Here is a 19804-nt window from a genome sequence, read left to right as displayed (position 1 = left end):
TAACACTAGTCCAACAAAGATCGTCCATTTATAACTATAAAGATAAACAACATAGTAATAGAGATATTCAGGACAAATTATGGACAGAAATATCTAGTTTATTAAAAGCTCCAGGTATGTAAAATAATTTTTTTTAACTAGGTATAAATATTATACTATAAAATGTATTACAATCTTGTATTTTTTCATTATTACAACACATAAAATAAAATACTTAAAAAAATAAAAATTAATAATAATATTAATATTATAATATATTTTATTTTATTATATTATACAATTATTATAATATAATTAATTATTAATACACTTTATATCTATATTTTTATACTAAATATTGGTCTTGCCAAGGGACTGAGCCATTTTCTGAATTGAAGTAGTCCATAAATTTATTTCGTAGTTCAATAGCTGCTGTAGAACATCTATTATGATCAACAATGTTTGTAGTGTTTCTAATCCCCATTTGATCATTACTATTTTCAATTTGATTATGAACTTCAACAAAGTTAGCTTCTCTAGTCATAATTAAATTGTGAAGTACACAAACTGCCTGAGTTATTTTTGTAGCTTTTTCAGGGCCGACTAGCATTTTATTTTCTAATACATTAAACCTTTTTACCATAATTCCAAATGCACATTCAACTATTCTTCTCGCACGGGATTGTCGATAATTGTATATACGTTTTTCGTTTGTTAAATTTCTACGAGGGAAAGGTCTCATCAAATTAGGTAATAGTGGGTAAGCCTCATCGCCAACAAATACAAAGGGGAAATCTTCATTAATATTTTGATTAATTTTTTTGGGTGCTGGCAAATCTAATTTATTTTGAAATAATTGTTTACCAAATTGAGATTCTTTGAAAATCCCACTATCACTAGACCGACCATAATCTCCAACATCTATCACAATAAACTTAGCGTGAGCATCGACTACTGCTTGCAGTACAATTGAATGAAACCCCTTGTAATTGTAATACTCCGATCCAGCCCCCGGAGGGCATATAATAGAAATATGTTTACCATCAATTGCACCAATGCAGTTTGGAAAGTTCCATATTTCATAAAAATCGTTTGCTATTTTAATCCAATCATCTTTTTTTGGCGATGGTAAGTAGATAGGTGATAGTAATTTCCATATCGCTGAACATACAGAATCGACAATTATTCCAATAGTTGTAGCTCCCAAACGGAAATGGTAGTGAAGACGTTGAAAACGTTCACCAGTCGCCAGATAGCTGTAATAACAGTTTTAAAAAAAAATTAATTATGAAGTAGAGTTAAATATATTATAATATTTATATACAATATATATTTATATATATTGTATATTAGACAGTTGATTTAATACATTAAAAATACATTTAATGAATCGCAGGCTTACACATTAAATTAATTTTTAAACATTGTAATTTAATATTATGAAGTTGATACTTGAGCAGGGGCTCAATTTTCAAATATTTTAACTATCGACATTTTTTAAAAAAAAAAACAAAAAAAAATGAATAATGCCTATATTAAGCTCCGTTACCATAAAGTATTATATATTATTATTATATTGAAGCCTTCAAAATGTATTTATATTTTAGTTTCAGAATGTAAAACAAAATGGACTACTTTTCGTAATTCATTTTCCAGACAGTTACGTGAACAGAAAAAAATTCCATCAGGATCGGGTGCATCAAAAAAAAGGAAATGGTACTTATACGACAATATGGCGTTTCTGACTGACTATATGATGCAACATAAAAGCATGGTTAGTAATCTCATTGAAGATGATTTAAACGAAACATCAGATTTAAACTTAGAAGAATCTGAAATTCTAAATATTATGGAAGAGCCTTATGACGTGTCAAGCGAATTAACTCCAACTTCTATTATGTGTGAAGAAACAATACAAAGCTCAAACTCTTCGCAGATATTTAAAATACCAAAAAAAATAAAAAAAGTTATGGCAAGTGAAATGGTAGCAGAACCAATGATTAATTATTTAAAATCAAAAACCATTCAAAAAGTTGAAGATTCTCCAGAACTTTTATTTTTAAAAAGTGTCATACTAGATTTTAAAAAACTGAACGATAAAAATCAGCGGAGATTTAAAAATACTATTTTGAGTTCACTAGACAAATTACTCGATGAACAAGAAACCTCGTCTGCGTCATCAATTATTTACTCAAATAACTTTATGCCATCGTATTCAAACCAAGTACCGATCCAACAACATACACTTTATCAGTCTCAACCATCTTTGAATAATGAAACCGAAACCGACCGCCATACTACACAGTTTCACTATTCTGAAAGTCCAGAGTTTTCTTCTTCAGAAAGTTCAACATCATACCAATAACACATCTAAGTTACTTTTAAAAATAAAATCTCCTACCTACTTCAACACTTCAACAACGTATTAAACTACATATTATCTAGTGTCTTTGTTATTTTTTTTAAATAACGAACACAATTAAAGTATTTAATTAAGTACGTGATTAAAAACTAATGTTATTATAATAAATAAGTTATGTTTTTATAGTAAAAATGTCCTCAAGATCAATTTTAAAAGTGTATTTCTTTATTTCCTACACACATATTTTAAAATAAGAAACTATTATGCATAGAACACTTGAAAAGTAATTTTTGTTATAGGTTGGTATCTACCTATAATATTTGATGAGTACGTATTATAAATGCATACCTAATAAATCAAAAGCGGCAACTTGTTTATATTTAATCTAATTTATTTTATAATTAATTAAACTTTATTTAATTTAATTTTACTTACCATAGAGTGACTAATAATTTTTCATCTGGTTTAATACTCATTCTGAAGTTGGTATCAGGTTTTTGAATTTCTTCGGTTATTATTTTCAAAATATAATTAAAGGTTTCGGAACTTACACGCGTAAAATTTTTAAATTTCAGCTCGTCATTATGAAGTTCACATAAAAAAGATTGAATTAAGTTACTTTTTGTACGTTTTTCATTTAAAGGATGAACCCACATTCTTTTTGGTTTTTCACGGTGTTCAGTTTCCAACAACAAAGACCACAAAATAGGCACAACAACGTCCTCTTCGTCGGAAGACATGTTGGTGACTAAATATGATTTTACTTTTTTTGCTTTTTTGGTGTGCTACATATTATGCTGTTTTATTATGACTAAGTCAACTTGGAATAAGATTACACAAATGGCTTCAAGCAGTTTTGCTTTTCTAGTGTGCGGTAGCCCTTATTCCAAGTTGACTTAGTCATAATAAAACAGCATATGTAGCACACCAAAAAAGCAAAAAAGTAAAATCATATTTAGTCACCAACATGTCTAAATAATATTATTGAATTTACAAACCACGTTATTATACATATTTACACGTTCTCTTAGAACACAAATGAACACTTATGATTTTTGTACTTTGTGTTTGGCGCAGACATTAGCCGCCGTTGCAGTTTTCGCGTCCGCCATGATGACCGCTTCTGCCAAACCAACTGAACTCGTGCCCGCCGCCGCCATCGCTCCAGTGGCCGTTGCTACGCCATACGCTAGCTCGTTCACGTCACACAGCGTGGCCCACAGCGTAGCCACCCCGGTCGTACCGGCCGCTCCGTACGTGGCCGCCGCTCCATACGCCGCGGCACCAATGCACCATACGTCGCTTCGCCTTACGCGGCCGCACTTTACGTCGCCGCGGCTCCTTACGTGGCCTCTCCTTACGCCGCGTCGCCATACGGGGCCTCTCCTTACGGTTACTACCCGTACGCCGCTCCAGCTTACCAGCTTACCCCTATAGCCTATATATATAAGTTATATAAAATTAAAACATGACACTTTTCTTCTGGGTACACATAACAAACATTTAAATGTTAAAGAATTATTGAGAGTATTGGTTGCAGAATCAAATATTTGTTGAAAAAAAGCACTAACGCACGGCCATTTTAAACTATTTGAAGATTGAAGATCTCTTGTATTTTCACTACTCGTTACCGTACTTAATGACATTTTTAATTTCGGATATATAAAATGTCTACCATATAATATTATAACAATACCTATAATCGATATGGACTAAATAAATATCGCACACAATAAGTAAACGATTGACGATTATGATAAAGTACGATTACGGACAACGTAAGGAACTGGTCGATGCAAGCATTGCAAGCGCACTATTTATAATTCATAATATTGTATTATTGTCTACAAGTATAGACCAGCATAATATTATCAATTATCATGTATATATTATACACAACTATAACTATTTACTTTAAACGATAATTTAGTTTTCAAGTTATCTTTAGAATTTTCTTTCCAATTTTCAGAATCTGGTGGTCAGCTGTATTTTTTCTTATTGATAATAAATTATTGTAATTACTTATTTCATATTTGTACTGCAAACATCTAATACTATAAAATGACAATAGCTTATTGCCTTTCTAATAAATAAAATATAATAATATTCACACAATTATGTTATCAAGAAAAAGTACAGAAATGTTTGTGTTATTATAGTATTGGATTATTTTTATTTTATAATGATATAGTAAAATTTACGCATAAACGAAAAATTTCAAAATGTTTTTAACTTATTGGTTTTTTTTTAAATCAACTGAGAAAAGCTAAGTTATTTCAACTATAAATTAAACTAGTTAAGTTCATAAGTTAATTAGAAAACAAACTAACTAGTTAAGTTAAAAAGTTTAAAAAAAATTAACTTTTTAACTTAACTTTAACTTTTTAACTAGTTAATGCCCACCTTTGCATATAACATTGTATACTTCACACTTATGGTGAAATATTTTTGTTTTCCTAAGACCATCGACTTAACGTTTAGAAAGTTAGTATGTACAAAATCTAATTGCTTAGCTATTATTTCAACAATTTAAATGTATCCTAAACTAATTGAGAATATCATCTGAATTAATCTTTTAACATGGTAAATGAGTAGATACTATTTTACCAATCCATGGCTTAAAATGTTACCATTACCTAAATATTAATAATACCCCTACAATAATAATTATGCTGTGCCCTGTCATTCCCCTCCATACCGTGCGATACCATCACCCTCCATACATATCAGCCCACGCTCGACCCGTTCCCATCCACCCATCTATCACATGAATATCTACCCCATCTAACATCGCGTACGTAACCGATCAGATCCACCCCCTCCCATCTATCACACCTAAATCCGATGAATCCGGCCACCCCTCCCAACCTATAGTTCTATGCTATCGCATACGTGCTCGACCATGCTCGGTAATGTCCGACAATGCCTGGCAATGCCCGTCAGTTCCCTACCCATACCCCTCCCATACATACCCTTACGATGCTATACCGTAAGTGATATATATATGTATATTATATATTAACCTCACCACCACACGCCTACTATGATGCCTAGTCCTCCTAATCACCCAAAACTATCCACACGCCTGCTAACAAGCACGTACACAACCATCATGCACATCATATACCATACTATACCCCTCCACACCCATCAATACCTAATGCGTATCACACCATACCCCTACCGCGTACCATCTATACCTAGTACATACCACACCATACCCTCTCATCAATGGCCATCACTAAAAATATATTCATCATATAATTACCTCCATTACCTACACCTTGAAAATTATACTTAAATAACAAATCGATTAGGTAGGTATACTAGTATAGGTATCATACCACCAAGCATACATACATTAATAGTTTCATAAAAAATAGGTATGCATTGTAAATAATATACTAATATACCTCCCCATTACCCACACCTTGAATATTATAATTCAAACTACTATATCAGTGTACCATACTTTTAAGCGTGCATACATTGATAGCTACATAAATAGTATACATAATAAATAATATACTACTATGCTATCGCATACGTGCACGACCATGCTCGACAATGCTTGTCAGTGCCACCCCCCTCCACCTCCCATACATACCCCTACGATCCTATACCGTAAGTGATATATATGTATATTATCCTAACCCAGCGGTTCCCAAACTGTGCACTGCGGTGCCCTAAGGGCACCGCGAGCACTTTCTGAGGGCACTGCGGTCTACGGTCCATAACAAATACTTTAAAATGTATAGATTTTTTTTCGTTTTTGTTTTCGTATAAAACTTTATAACAAATTATGTAATATTTTCTATTGCATATTCGGACATTCTAATTTTAACCTTATAAGTGAATTCGTAAATGTAATTTCAGATAAAATCATATGCCCAATTACTGGGATTGGTATTTATCAGTATTGTCAACGAGATTATTGAGCACCTCAAACAGCTAAAAAATTCGTTTGAGCAATATTCAAGTTTAGCATATCGGGAAGTATTGTTGAAAGACCATGAATGGGTACTGAATCCATTCTCAGTTTGTGTGAAACCTTCAAGCTTATCTTCAAGTGATTACGAAAGCTTGATCGATTTAACTTCTGACTTAACATTAAAATCTTCTTTCAACAGCAATTTGTGTGCTGAATTTTGGTTAGGAATTGTATTAGGTTTAATAAAATTGGTTATCAATGATGAGTACTTGTTTTGTTCTGTCTTTCATATTGTTATATACAGCAGGGCACCGTGGCCAACTTGGGGTCCCTAAAAGGGCACCGCGAAAAAAAAAGTTTGGAAACCGCTGTCCTAACCTATCCACACACCTGCTATCAAGTACGTACACAACCATGTAAATCATACCATACCATCCACACCCATCAATACCTAATGCCTTTTACACCATACCCCTACCCTCCCATCAATGGCTATCACTAAAAATATAGTCATCATATAATATACCTCCATTACCTACACCCTGAAAATTATACTTAAATAATAAATCGATTATACTAGTATAGATAACATACCTCTAAGCATACATACCTTAATAGTTTCATAAAAAATAGGTATGCATAATAAATAATATACCTCCATTACCCACACTTTTAAAATTATAATTCAAACTACTATATCAGTGTACCATACTTTTAAACGTACATACATTGATAGCTACATAAATAGTATACATAATAAATAATATACTACTAATCCATTATAAATAAATAATAAGCTAATATACTTCTATCACCCACGCCTTGAAAATTATACTTAAATCTGCTATACCAGTATACTACATTTCTAAGCATTCATACATTGATAGCTACATAACTAGTATCTATACATAATAAATAATATACTAATATACCCTCAATACCAACACCTTGAAAATTATACTTCAAACTACTATACCAATTCATTATACCCCTTAACATACATAAATCGATAGCTACATAAACAATATCCTATTAATCGATTATATACCCCTATTCCCCACTCCTTGAAAATTATACTTCAATCTATTATACTAGTATACCATACCTCCAAGCATACATACATTGATAGTTTCATAAATAATAAATAATATAATATAATATTAATCAATTATAATAAATTCAATGCTTATACACCTCTATTACCCCCCCCCCCTTTTAAATTATACTTAAATCTATTATACCAGTAGGTATATCATATTTCTAAGAAAACATCAGAATTATGAAAATCTCACGAATCCCCGACTACTCCGTTTAGCCTATAGTTCTATGCTATAGCGGCTGCGCACTTCCCTCCTACCCATGCCTAACCTTGCTCGTATATACAATATATATGTATACGGAGGTACGGAGGAATTATTAAAAAAAAATATATTTATGTGTTATAAAAAGAAAAAAAATTGTATGCCTCCAGAGAGAATTGAACTCCCGACCCCTGGTTTACAAGACCCGTGCTCTAACCACTAAACTATGGAGGCTATATACCTAAAACTTACTAAATGTGAGGCATTTGCATACAGTGTCAGTCATTTTTCCAGTATTACACGATAAGTTAGAAGCTAATATTTCTAAAATAACGTAAAAAGTGATAGATATAAAAATAGTATACATAATAAATAATATACTAATACCCCCTCATCGCCCACACCTTAAAACTAACTACTATACCAGTAAACTATATTCTAAGCATACATATATATTGATAGCGAAATAAATAATATACATAATAAATAATATACTAATATTCCACCGGGCTAAGCCTACATACCTACCCAACCTTACCCCTCCAAACCCATCCATAGCTATCATTTACGTACACGACCTCAACCCTCCCCTTCCATCCATTACTTACGTTTCAAACCTCACCCCATTCCCTCTTAACCACCTCTATCACATACATAAGAACCTGAGATAGATAAAAGGTTAAGAATAAATATATTTAATTATTAAATATATTACACATACATTACATTGTTAACTATATAAATAGTATACCTGCATAATAAATAATATTCTAATCTTTCCACATTATCCACGCCTTGAAAATGATATTTCAAACTACTATACCAATATATTATCTTACCTTCAAACATGCATACATTGATAGCTACATAAACAGTATACTTACATAATAAATAATATACTATTCATTTTAGAAAATAAGAAAGTTTACACTAAATAACCTATTAGGTAAAATATATATTTTATATATATTTAATGTGTTTGCGAGGGATATGTTTAATAGTTTTACACCTTATGATGATAATGACTCTGTTACTATTGTTAGTGACTTTGTTTTTGAACATAGAAAGTCTGGTGACACTTTTAATGGTGGAAATTGGTTGACAAGTGTCGGGGGATATTTCTGAGGAGAGAGATTTTCAATACTTAAATACGAGTGCTAACGAAGCATTTGATATCACTCGTCTGCTGTTCACTTCGCCGACACTCATTTGATGAGGAATATTTCAACTGAACTTCAAGGAGACTATTCAACACATTCAAAAAATTATTCATCATCCATAACATTTTAAGTGAGTGTTATATTCTTTAAATATTACCATGTGTAACTATTTTTAATACATAGCTCATATACCATGTATTTAGCTATAGTTATTATACACTTTACATATTATATTAATTATGTATTATTAACTTATAGAATGAACGTTTTAAAGGATACGTTAACTACGCAAACAAACACCCAATTCGTATCCGTGGGAGATCTCACGATCGAAAAACCATACCTGATATTGAAGATGGTTAACCGGGACACGTAGTACGGGAGGGCAATCATATGCACACTCGAAGGTGATGGAGGGTGTCCCCTAGAAACATATCTACCCAAGTCCATACAGCTGGAGGATGAAGAAATATTGGAATTCAATGCCCGGACGAATAAAAATTTGAAACTAGTGTACAAGGGTCGGCGGGGGAGGGCTTTTAATATCGCGTTCGAGTAGTACTTAAACGCACATATTCAATCATTTGATTGATATGTATGTATGTATGTATGTATGTATGTATATGTATTTATATGAAATAAATATAATATTAATACTTAAAAATGTTTTCCAACCCCGCATATTCACCATACATTACGTATCGTCTTATTATACGTAATTTTTGATTCGATACAAACTTATCTCGCTAATACTATTACCTTCCCCTGCCGCGTATTTTCTCCCTATTACATAGTTATCTCGTGTTTTTATTTAAATCTAAATATTATATATTACAATAATATTATTGCTCAAACAACCTTATTTAACTGGCTAATAAGTAATAACAAATATTAAGAACATGGAAACCTGCTTTATTTATTTATTTATATTTGTTCAATATTATATTTTGATCTACACCTATGGACAGATCGTGTATAATTACAGTAAGTACTAAATTTCATAGACGTTTTCGAGTGAAAATAATAATAATTAATAACTATTCTTATGTTATAGATTGAAGAAGATACGCTTGAAACATCCATTATGTATTCGAAAATAATGAATGTAGTCTTGACATTTATATATGTGGGCCTATTGGTCACTGTTATTATGTTATCAAACCCTGCGGGTAACCACCAACCGATTCTGGTAAGTCACAACTGAAAATATATATTTTGTACGTCTGTAAGACAAACTTCTAGGTCCGTAGATTGCACAAACATTTAAGGGTGTTTGAATTATTGTCGTTAGGTTAGGTTAGGTTAGATCGAATATATGTGATATAGTTGTTGTCTCTTTTTATAAAAGTCGTATATTATTGGAAACACTTATATTCGATCGAGGGCAATTTGGTTTTAAAAAAATGTTCTATAGTAATTATTCATAAATTTCACCATTTAGATTATAATAATAAAAAACCATTAAATGTCCTATGCTATACAATATGTAAAAACGACATCATTACGGTCCGACGCGCATTCTGGCGGAATGCGATAATTCCGGACCACTTTTATATACACAGTTCGGCGTCCTTCCTCTAATGTTCATGATCGCATTATTAATATTATGATAGTGAACTTTTAGGCGGTAAATTAAAATAAGCCAATCAGAAGCATCAAATTGATGCCGGGTCCATAACATGGTGCAGTATGTTAAAATGCTGCCTGGCGGCAAACAGCGACGGCCTGTTTACAAACCGGACACTGCAGATGGCGGGGGTCGGGGAACAGGTGTTATATAACAATTGCATGTTCACGGAGTATTTGTAGGGCGTTGCAATAGCGGGGACGATTTTCATACACATGATACCTACATACTATAATGATAAAAGAAATGCTCAGACTTAATAATCATACAGAAATTCTGTTACGTTACTAGTTTTAATATTTATTAATTATATATGTTATGTTGGTTATGTTGTTGTTGTTATGAGTGTTATGAGTAGGGCTCGGATGTTGTTGCACTAAAAATGTTATAAAATTGATTGCATTATTGCTGTGAAAAAAACCCAAAATTGCACTTAAAAATTGCAATAAAAAAATATTTTGTACCAAAAAATTTAAAAAAATATATTAACAAATTATTTTATGAAATGGATTAAGTCATTTTATTAAGTAATATTATAAAGTTTTATTAGGTAGGTTTTAAACGAGTAGATAATAAAAAAGATTTAAATTCAAATTCTCGTCAGTTGTCATTAAAAATCTGGTAAATTGTCCGGTCTTCTTATTTTTTCAGAAACCTACAAATAATTTTATCAAAATTTAAAACTTTTTATTTAAACTATTTTTTATTTTTATTTTTAAAATTTTACCTTACCTTAAAAATTATTGCACTGTACTAGGTATAAACGACTTCTTCAGGTTCTCAAACTGTGATGACCGCGATATCTACTATATTAAATGGTTTTTCCAGTTACCGCCGACGACGACGGTCAAATAAGCCGTCACGAGTCACAACCAACAAAGCCCGACATAACCATAGATTAAACCTTTATAATCTAACAAAAAAAAGTGAAAACACAAAAAAATACATAAAATTGTATTGAAAATGACGACAATCAACAAAATTGCAATAAAATTGAAAAAAGGTCAAAAATTGCAAAAAGTTGCACTTAAAATTTTTATATATTAATTGGTACTCGTTTGAAACAAATTTATAACCTACTTAGCAACGAATCCGAACAATAGAAACAAAGTTGCAAATGCAACAACATCCGAGCCCTAGTTATGAGTGTTATGAGTGTTATGACTATTATGGTGATGGTTAATCCTAACGTTACTAGCATTTGCTCCTGAAATTTCTGAAGCTGCCGTGGTTGGTGAAATCATTGGCTTTATATTTTTCCAAATGGTTTTCATGACTCCAATATTAGTTTCATTGGAAAATGGCTAAAAAAAAAAAAACATTGAATATTAGATCTACTCGTATTTTACTGACAGTGTTGGGAATAGATAGCGAGCGCAGAGGCCCCATTTCTCCCTCTCTCGGCCTGCCGAAGACGGCCGACACGTGGACACGTACAGCCGGTCGCCGGAGCGCGCCGTAGTTTGGTGGGCCGTCCTGGCTGGTGGTGGCACACAGGTTGGGTGCGCGCGTGAATGCGCGAAAACGGACCAATTTTGCAGGCGCACGGCGCGTTCTTTCGCTGAACAGAGTATAGATAATAATGACTAGATGACTTTGATTTCAAGATAAAGATATTTGTAATTGCTTTCAAATTGTGTTATAAATTAAAACTAAAAATTAATATTGATAATATACGGCGTTTTTTCTTCAATTGTTAGTGATTAGTACATTTTGGTATGCTACAGAAAAAAGCCGTAACCAGAATTACCGGCATTTTTGACAAGTAACCTATTCTAAATAATTAAGTACGTACTTAGTATGAATATCAAAACAAGCATATCTTGGTGAATTAAAAATTTTAAATAAAATTGAATAGTTCCGTTGCATTCGAGAGTATATTTCCTTAAAAATATACGTATTTTACTTTGAAAAATATTGTATTTATGAAAATAGAACTACCAAAAACTACTAAATATAAAAATTCATTTTCCTCGAAATGCATGAAAGAACTTACTGCATTCTTCCTTAGGACGGCAGAATATCTAGATATAAGCTTAAAATAAGCCAATCAGAAGCATCAAATTGATGCCGGGTCCATAACATGGTGCAGTATGTTAAAATGCTGCCTGGCGGCAAACAGCGACGGCCTGTTTACAAACCGGACACTGCAGATGGCGGGGGTCGGGGAACAGGTGTTATATAACAATTACATGTTCACGGAGTATATTTTGTAGGGCGTTGCAATAGCGGGGACGATTTTCATACACATGATACCTACATACTATAATGATAAAAGTCATTTCCTACTCCACGATGCGGATCCACGTTTTCCGATGACCAGGTGGGCCATGCCGGCCGCGTGTGCGCCGGTGGCCTTCCTTCCAGCCCACCCATATCATCGCAAAACCAGCATATCAACATCTCCGCGGAACCATCATCGCAACATCAACATCGTCGTCAGTAGTCATGCAGTAATTATGTTTCCCCTCGTTCCCCCCGTTAAATGAACGAGCTTCTCCCGGTAACCCTGTGGGAACACCCCATGATTGATATGGTGTGCCGTCTCCTGTGGGCCGATGAGGGTTCGAGTTTTGGTCGGTTAAGTGTGATTGCCCTTGTGGCCTGGCGGTTAGCCCCCTACCCATTCACATACAACTGGCCTAAAACCCAGTTGTCCCTGTGCGTGGTAATAGGTGGCGCCGGATCACACTTACCACCAGACCATGCTTTTGCTCGCCCCCTTCCCCAAAATCCTATTAAAAAATGTGCCTGTCACTTGCCCTTTTTCCCAACTGTAATAATTATTAATTATATTTGTTATATTTGTTATGTTGTTATGATTATTATTGTTATGGTTAATCCTAAACTTAGTAGCATTTGTTACCGACGCATCAGCATCATGGATTTAGTTTAATATTGATACATACATTTTTCACTACTATGTAATACCATATAGATTTAACAATAAACATAATACTATTATATCATAACAATGAATATTTTTTTATTATTTACATAAGTCTATAAAATATAATATATAATATCACACACGTAGTTTGTAATGACCATAAGCACGTGTACGTATCCGATTGTCGTCGACAACGCGTTTATCATCGAAACGATTGAGGGTCATTTTCATAGTCTTAATCGTTTTGATACGGTGCTCGAACGATCGGATCGAAACGTTCTCCCTATACGGCGTGTACGGTGAGTAGTGATCTCTCACTACAAAGTACATATATATATAAAAAAAACCGACGTCGTCACGCTTGGCTGTTGACGCTGGTGGTTCGTAGTGTTGAAGGCGAGTCAAATAATTATAACACTTTGTAAATTGAAAATATAGTATATTTAATAAACGTTAAATAATTTGTATTAAATTTGAGGACAGAGTTTTAAGCTCTTGCCCGAGATATTAGTACAAAGTTAGAGTATAGGGGGTTTGGACTTAGAGGCTCGCGGCGATGTTATTTTGGTAGGCAACGGCCAACGACGAGTATAAGTCTAAGTTAAACTAAGTCTGACTAAAATCTAATGTTTACAGGGAGCTCTACCCGTATATATACTCAAGATGGTAGCCTAGGACAATGTTTTACAATAGGTGTTGGTAAGACGTGCGCCAACTTATAACAAATGTCCTCGGTACGTGTTAATAGCTTTATGAAACGTGTGAAACGAAAAGAGTTAATTCTAGGAACGATAGAGAGTTGTGCCATATCCTGGGTTGGTTCCTAATCGTGACATAAATACAGTAGTATGTATATCGGGCTTACTACAGGTGTATAGGTTGGAAGTGGTGTTGGGGTAAATTTGACGCCAGCAATGTTGGCGGCTGTAGCAGCGGTGGAATTCCCGTGTATCGTCTCGATGACAGATCGAGCCATCAGACGTGCATGCCGTTTCAGCTCTTCATCCTTTAACGTTACGTCGTAATCAAAGTCGTCATCATCGTCATCACCTACCTCCTCACTCTCACCGCTATCATCAACGTCATCGTCGTCGACCTCGAACAGACAGCGCTTGTGATCCTCGAACGTCATATGATTACAGACCACATACCCTTGAATCCCCTTGGCCACGAGTTTTTCGTCCCCTTCGATTTTGTACGCGTAAGATTTCGCCCGGAGTGCAATGAACTCGTACATAGTACGGCCGGACGTCTCGTCCTTGAACAGTCCGGGGATCTTCTTACGTGTAGCAACGTAGCACGGGTGTGTTACGGGGAGATTCGAGGTGTCCATCCTTTCGAGGAGTGCATGGTTGTCCACCAGATCCTGATAGAAATCATCAGTGTACACCCGATACACCAGGGAATCTATAAATGCATTACGTGCGTTAGATATATGAGTGTAAATAATTTATTTATTTATTTATTTATTTGTATAATTTAAACGGGCGAACCCAGTTACATTTACTATAGACATACGTCTACAATTATATAATATAGTAATAATAATAATAATAATAATAATAATATTTGTTATCACATGAACACTAATTTTAAAATAATAATAAGACAATTATACAGATAGTATCCATTTGGTAAATATACAGGTTTAAGTAATGTATGTGATGAGACACTTATGAAAATAATTCACTGAAAACAAAAAGGTTAAGAATACAGAGTAAAGTAGTATAACATTGGAAATCAACTTATGAGTAATTGATATAGATTATAATATTTATACAGCTAAAATATTATTTAGGTAAAAATCAAAATCCTTTAAGGAGACGCAGGAAAATAGATCAACATTTAAATAATTAACAAGTTGCATTGATCTATTCATAGGAGCACTTAGACCATAGTTTGAACGTTGGAGTTGCACATAAAAAGTATTCAATTGCCTAGTTCTACGATTTGGGATATTAAAATTCAATAAAGAAAGTAGTTCAGGACAGTTAATATACCCATTCGTTAATTTAAAAATAAAACATAGATCAAGTCTTTTCCTTCTATTGACAAGGGTTTCTAGCTTTAAATAGGACAATAATGGTTGATACGATGAGTGAGGCGCTCGTTCGATACAACATCTGAATTGAATTATACGTAAAAAACGGTTTTGAATTGATTCCATGCTTTTTGTAGCACCGATTGATTGTGAGGACCATACTATAGATCCATAATCAAGTAATGATCTAACGAAGGAACAGTAGAGTGACTTTAACGCTAAAGGATTTACGAAGTCTTTACAGCTACGATTTATGAAACCTAACATTGAAGAGGCTTTATTTTGAATATAAATATAGTGATCATTAAATGAAAGAGATGGGTCAAAATAAATTCCCAGATCTTTGTACAGATAAACTCGATCTAATTTAATGTTGTTTATATAATAATTATATAAAGTAGGTGTACGGTTTTTAGAGAAGGTAATAATTTTACATTTGTTTATGTTGAGGGATAAATTATTTTGAGTACACCAGGTGCAGAGACGATTTAAGTCATCCTGTAGCAACAAATTATCAGCTGGTGATGTAATTATACGGTAAATTTTCATATCATCTGCATATAATAACGTATTAGAGTTTAAAAATTCGATGTCATTGATAAATAAATTAAATAGAAGTGGAGCTAAATGTGATCCCTGTGGAACACCAGTGTTAATTTTAAATAATGAAGAATTAAAACTCGTGCATTTTACATATTGCTGCCTTCCAGTTATGAATGAAACTAACCAAGAGTGGAAAGGATTACGTATACCTAGATTAAATAACTTTGAGCTAAGAACACAATGATCTACTTTATCAAACGCCTTGGAGAAATCAGTATAAATAACGTCGACTTGGAGTCCAGTTCTGAAAGCTTGTAGGATGTAATTTTGGAGTACTAGTAAGTTCGTGGTTGTTGATTTACCCGGCATGAAGCCATGTTGAACATCAGAGATAATATTTTTAAATAACGGAAACATTTTTTTGTGTACAATACTTTCAAACAATTTAGGGATAATCGAAATTATAGAAATTGGGCGATAATTAGTGACCAAAGTAATGTCTCCCCCTTTAGGAATCGGTTTAATATAAGAAATTTTCCATTTATCCGGAAAAACGCCAGATTTAAGTGACATATTAAATAAGTATAATAAAGGGATAGACAGAACACATTTACAGTTTGTGAAGAAAGCATACGGAATATTATCAGGACCAGGACAAGTAGTGGATTTTAAGTTGCTTAACTCATCATAAATATCGCTTAAAGTAATGACGCAGGTGTTCAAATCGACTTTCATCGATTTAATATCATCGGGTGGTTTTTGCATAAAATTTAATTGTTTGTAAATAGTAGAATAATAATTGGCGAAACTTTCCGCGATTTTGTCACCACCAGTGACAGTTTGATTATTATATGAGATAACAGATGGAATATTAGAATTTGATCGTTTGCTATTAATATAATTCCAGAACCTTTTAGGGTTAGAGGCTATTGAACTTTGAGTTCTCTGTATAAAATTGCCATAATCAGTCTTATTAACAACTTTACATTGAGCACGTAGATTAGAGAATATATTATAATTTACATTAGTTGGCGTTTGTTTATATACTTTATGGGCAACTTTTTTTGAGAATATTAACTGTTTTAGAGTTTTGGAAAACCATAATGGATACTTTGAGGAGAACATACGTTTTTTTTGACAGTGTACATCAATTATATCGTGTAATCTGGAGTAGAATATATCAAGTGCTTCATTAATATGTAAATCTTTAAATGTGCAACTCCAATCAGTTGAGGCCATACAAGACCTAATGGCATTATAATCACAACTAATAAAATCATGAACAATTTCATTATAATATAAATTGTTTTTTGTGGATGAAAGTGGAAGTGTAATTTTTAATGCAGGATGAAATTTATAGTCTAGAGGGACAAGAGGAGAAGTTTCCAAGGAAACATTAACATTGACAATATTTGAGAAAACTAGATCTAGTAATGATCCAGAAGAATTATGTATTAAATTATTTTGCATTAAATTAACATAAGATAAGGCAGATATAATGTTTGATTCATACAAATTATTATTTGACAATCTAGGAATAATTTTGCGGTTATTAGAGACCCAATTAACATTAGTTAAATTGTAATCACCTAACACCAAAAATCTATCATTATAATATATACTCATAAGATTATCGATTACATTAACATGGCTATTATATAAATTTAAATCAGAGCGCGGCGGGAAGTACACGGATCCGACGATTAGAGAAATGTGATTTATATGTATTTTTACAAATAGTTGCTCGACCAAATCTTGTTGTATAATTAAGCGATGACATGGATATTGAACTTTGATTGCAATTAAGACACCTCCTCCTCGAATGTCGGGACCATGTATTTCGTAACGATCACATCGGAAAACGGTGTAATGAGGACAAAGTCCAAGTTCAGAGTCATTAACAGAACGAGATAACCAGGTTTCAGTTAATATAATTAAATCATAATTAAGAAGAGCTAGGTTACGTATAAATACATCTAATTTGGTATTTAGACCGCGAACATTTTGATAATATACAGATAGATTTTTTGAGGTAGTTGATGTTATAAGTTTTTTGAGATAGTAGGTACATTGTTGATGTATCTAATAAATAAATTATCCTCGCCGGCATCACTACGTTGCTTAAGTTGAGATACAATTTTAGTAAAATATTGCCGTTGCTGTGTTGTCCGATCAGATGCAATGCGAATATCCTTGAAGTTAGCAGTACTAAGTAATTTACGTTTTACTTTTAAGACTTCAAAAACATCGGATGAATTAGGTAAAGTAGTAAGCAGAGGACGAGGCTTATTTGATTGTTTACCCAAGCGACGGACAGATACAGGATTAATTTGTAAATCAATGCTTTTGAGTATTTCATCAACAGTAAGAGTGTCAGTTAACTGATCAGGTAAGGAATTAAATTCTTGTATATTAAAAAATATAATATTACGTGCTCGAGATTGACGGTCCATAAGTTCAGAGTAAACTGATTCAACGTTAGTTCCAGGAGAAGCCGCAGTTTCTAAAGTTGTTATTTTGCCTTCGATCTGCTCAATTTTAGCTTTCAAGGTTTTATTTTCAGAAATAACTTCAGCTAGTTGATTTGATAGGGTATCTAATTTCGACTCAATAATAACATACTTTTTTTCCTGAGTTTTGTTAGATTCCCGGCATGAATTGATAGATGCAATGATTTTGTTTTGGGTGGATTTAAGTTCATTCACCGTATCCAGAATTTGTTTGAGAGCCTCATTGGTATCAAGCGTTTCATTGGTTGAAGTGGACATTGTGAAAAGAATAATTAAATGTTATAATAACAAAAGTACTTAAACCGTAAATGTTAAATAAAGTTAAGACTAAAATAAATTATGATAACAAGATTAATTAAATCGTTAATTGGAAAGATAGTTCCGCGAGAACCGCACGGCACGACGTCTGAATATCGACTGTGTAATATTAATTATATCGTAAATACCTGTATCCATGTACATCAGTCTAATTCCGAGTCTAATCGAATCGTTGTAATGTCGCCGCATCACATTGTAATGATAGTCATACATTAACTCCTTGCTTATTTCCAGGACGGCGAACCCTATGTAAATAGGCTTAGAGAAACGTATGTCACTATATGTTGTAGGGATACGGCGGCCAGATTCTCGGTGTACGTGGTCACGTGTTTGAATGTGGGTTTATTAATTAGCTTACGCATTCGACGTGGGTATGAAACCGAGTTCAAATTCGTTGCTGGCCTTTTTCCTCATCTCGGTGTTTAGATTTATATAATCGGCCAACCACGCAGACTGTTGAAATTCCAACACCCTGTGAACCTATAATTATTTTTCAAGGTTAATTTCACATAATTCAGGTGAAAACATGTATTATATATATTACTTTTCCCACTATCAATCCATTAGCAATGGCCTGCTTTAAATTCCTATAGTGAACTATATACCGTTCTTTCCTTTCCAACGTGGCCATTAGTTTATTCACTTTTGAGCCTGGGGGTACGGTATTCTGAGGTAAGAAGGGGAGATCGTTGTGCTTGTCATGTAGGTTGTCGGGGTAAGCGATATCAACCTCGTAGATACGCCCAACGTTGGATTTATCAGTCATAACGTCCAGCAGCTCTAGAGAGCGATCTAAATCACCATCATACCACTTGAACCCTCCGTGGGGCATGTATTCCCCCATGGCGTACCCGTACAAGTTGTTGCCTGTAAGAAGGTTTAGAGTTACTATTGTAATTAATAGTATAAACGTTGTATATTTACAATCCTGGTAGACGAGCCATGACGACGGCTTCTCAACATCATACCCCGGCGTCTTGGGGTTGTTCGCCCGACAGTACCGTTCGCTGGCCTGGACCAACCCTCCTCTTATCACTGTTCCACAAAGAGTACCATATCGTAATCGGTCAGCAACTCCAGTGAAACGCCCGTATACCTCAACATGGCGTCGAACGTAAACCCCGGCGCCGTATAATAATACA

The 19804-nt window shown here is 33.5% G+C and overlaps 3 protein-coding genes and 1 non-coding gene across 4 annotated transcripts; 1 reads left to right on the top strand and 3 right to left on the bottom strand.

Moving 5' to 3' along the window:
• Positions 1-325: 325 nt before the first annotated feature.
• On the bottom strand, positions 326-1628 carry LOC132938944 (putative nuclease HARBI1). Its single transcript, XM_061005924.1, has 2 exons — positions 1615-1628; positions 326-1235 (listed from the first exon to the last, which is right to left on the bottom strand). Exons 1-2 carry the CDS (start codon positions 1626-1628, stop codon positions 326-328), a joined length of 924 nt encoding a protein of 307 aa, XP_060861907.1.
• A 1751-nt stretch (positions 1629-3379) lies between these two features.
• On the top strand, positions 3380-3962 carry LOC132938943 (uncharacterized). Its single transcript, XM_061005923.1, is given in 2 exon segments — positions 3380-3626; positions 3629-3962. Coding segments are annotated over 2 exon segments (432 nt in total). The 3' UTR covers positions 3814-3962.
• Positions 3963-7734: 3772 nt separating this feature from the next.
• On the bottom strand, positions 7735-7807 carry Trnat-ugu (transfer RNA threonine (anticodon UGU)). The gene has a single exon. It is a non-coding gene; the product is annotated as a tRNA-Thr (tRNA).
• Positions 7808-19002: 11195 nt separating this feature from the next.
• On the bottom strand, positions 19003-19716 carry LOC132939980 (uncharacterized). Its single transcript, XM_061007434.1, has 3 exons — positions 19587-19716; positions 19207-19529; positions 19003-19142 (listed from the first exon to the last, which is right to left on the bottom strand). The coding sequence occupies exons 2-3, from the start codon at positions 19504-19506 to the stop codon at positions 19017-19019; spliced, it is 426 nt and encodes a 141-aa protein (XP_060863417.1). The 5' UTR covers positions 19507-19529; positions 19587-19716; the 3' UTR covers positions 19003-19016.
• Between the last annotated feature and the right edge of the window lie 88 nt (positions 19717-19804).

This window comes from Metopolophium dirhodum, chromosome 2, assembly GCF_019925205.1.
Source record: "Metopolophium dirhodum isolate CAU chromosome 2, ASM1992520v1, whole genome shotgun sequence".
NCBI classification, from domain to species: Eukaryota; Metazoa; Arthropoda; class Insecta; order Hemiptera; family Aphididae; genus Metopolophium; species Metopolophium dirhodum.
The sequence above is the reverse complement of the archived record's forward strand: the minus strand, read 5'-3'. Positions and strand labels throughout refer to the sequence as shown.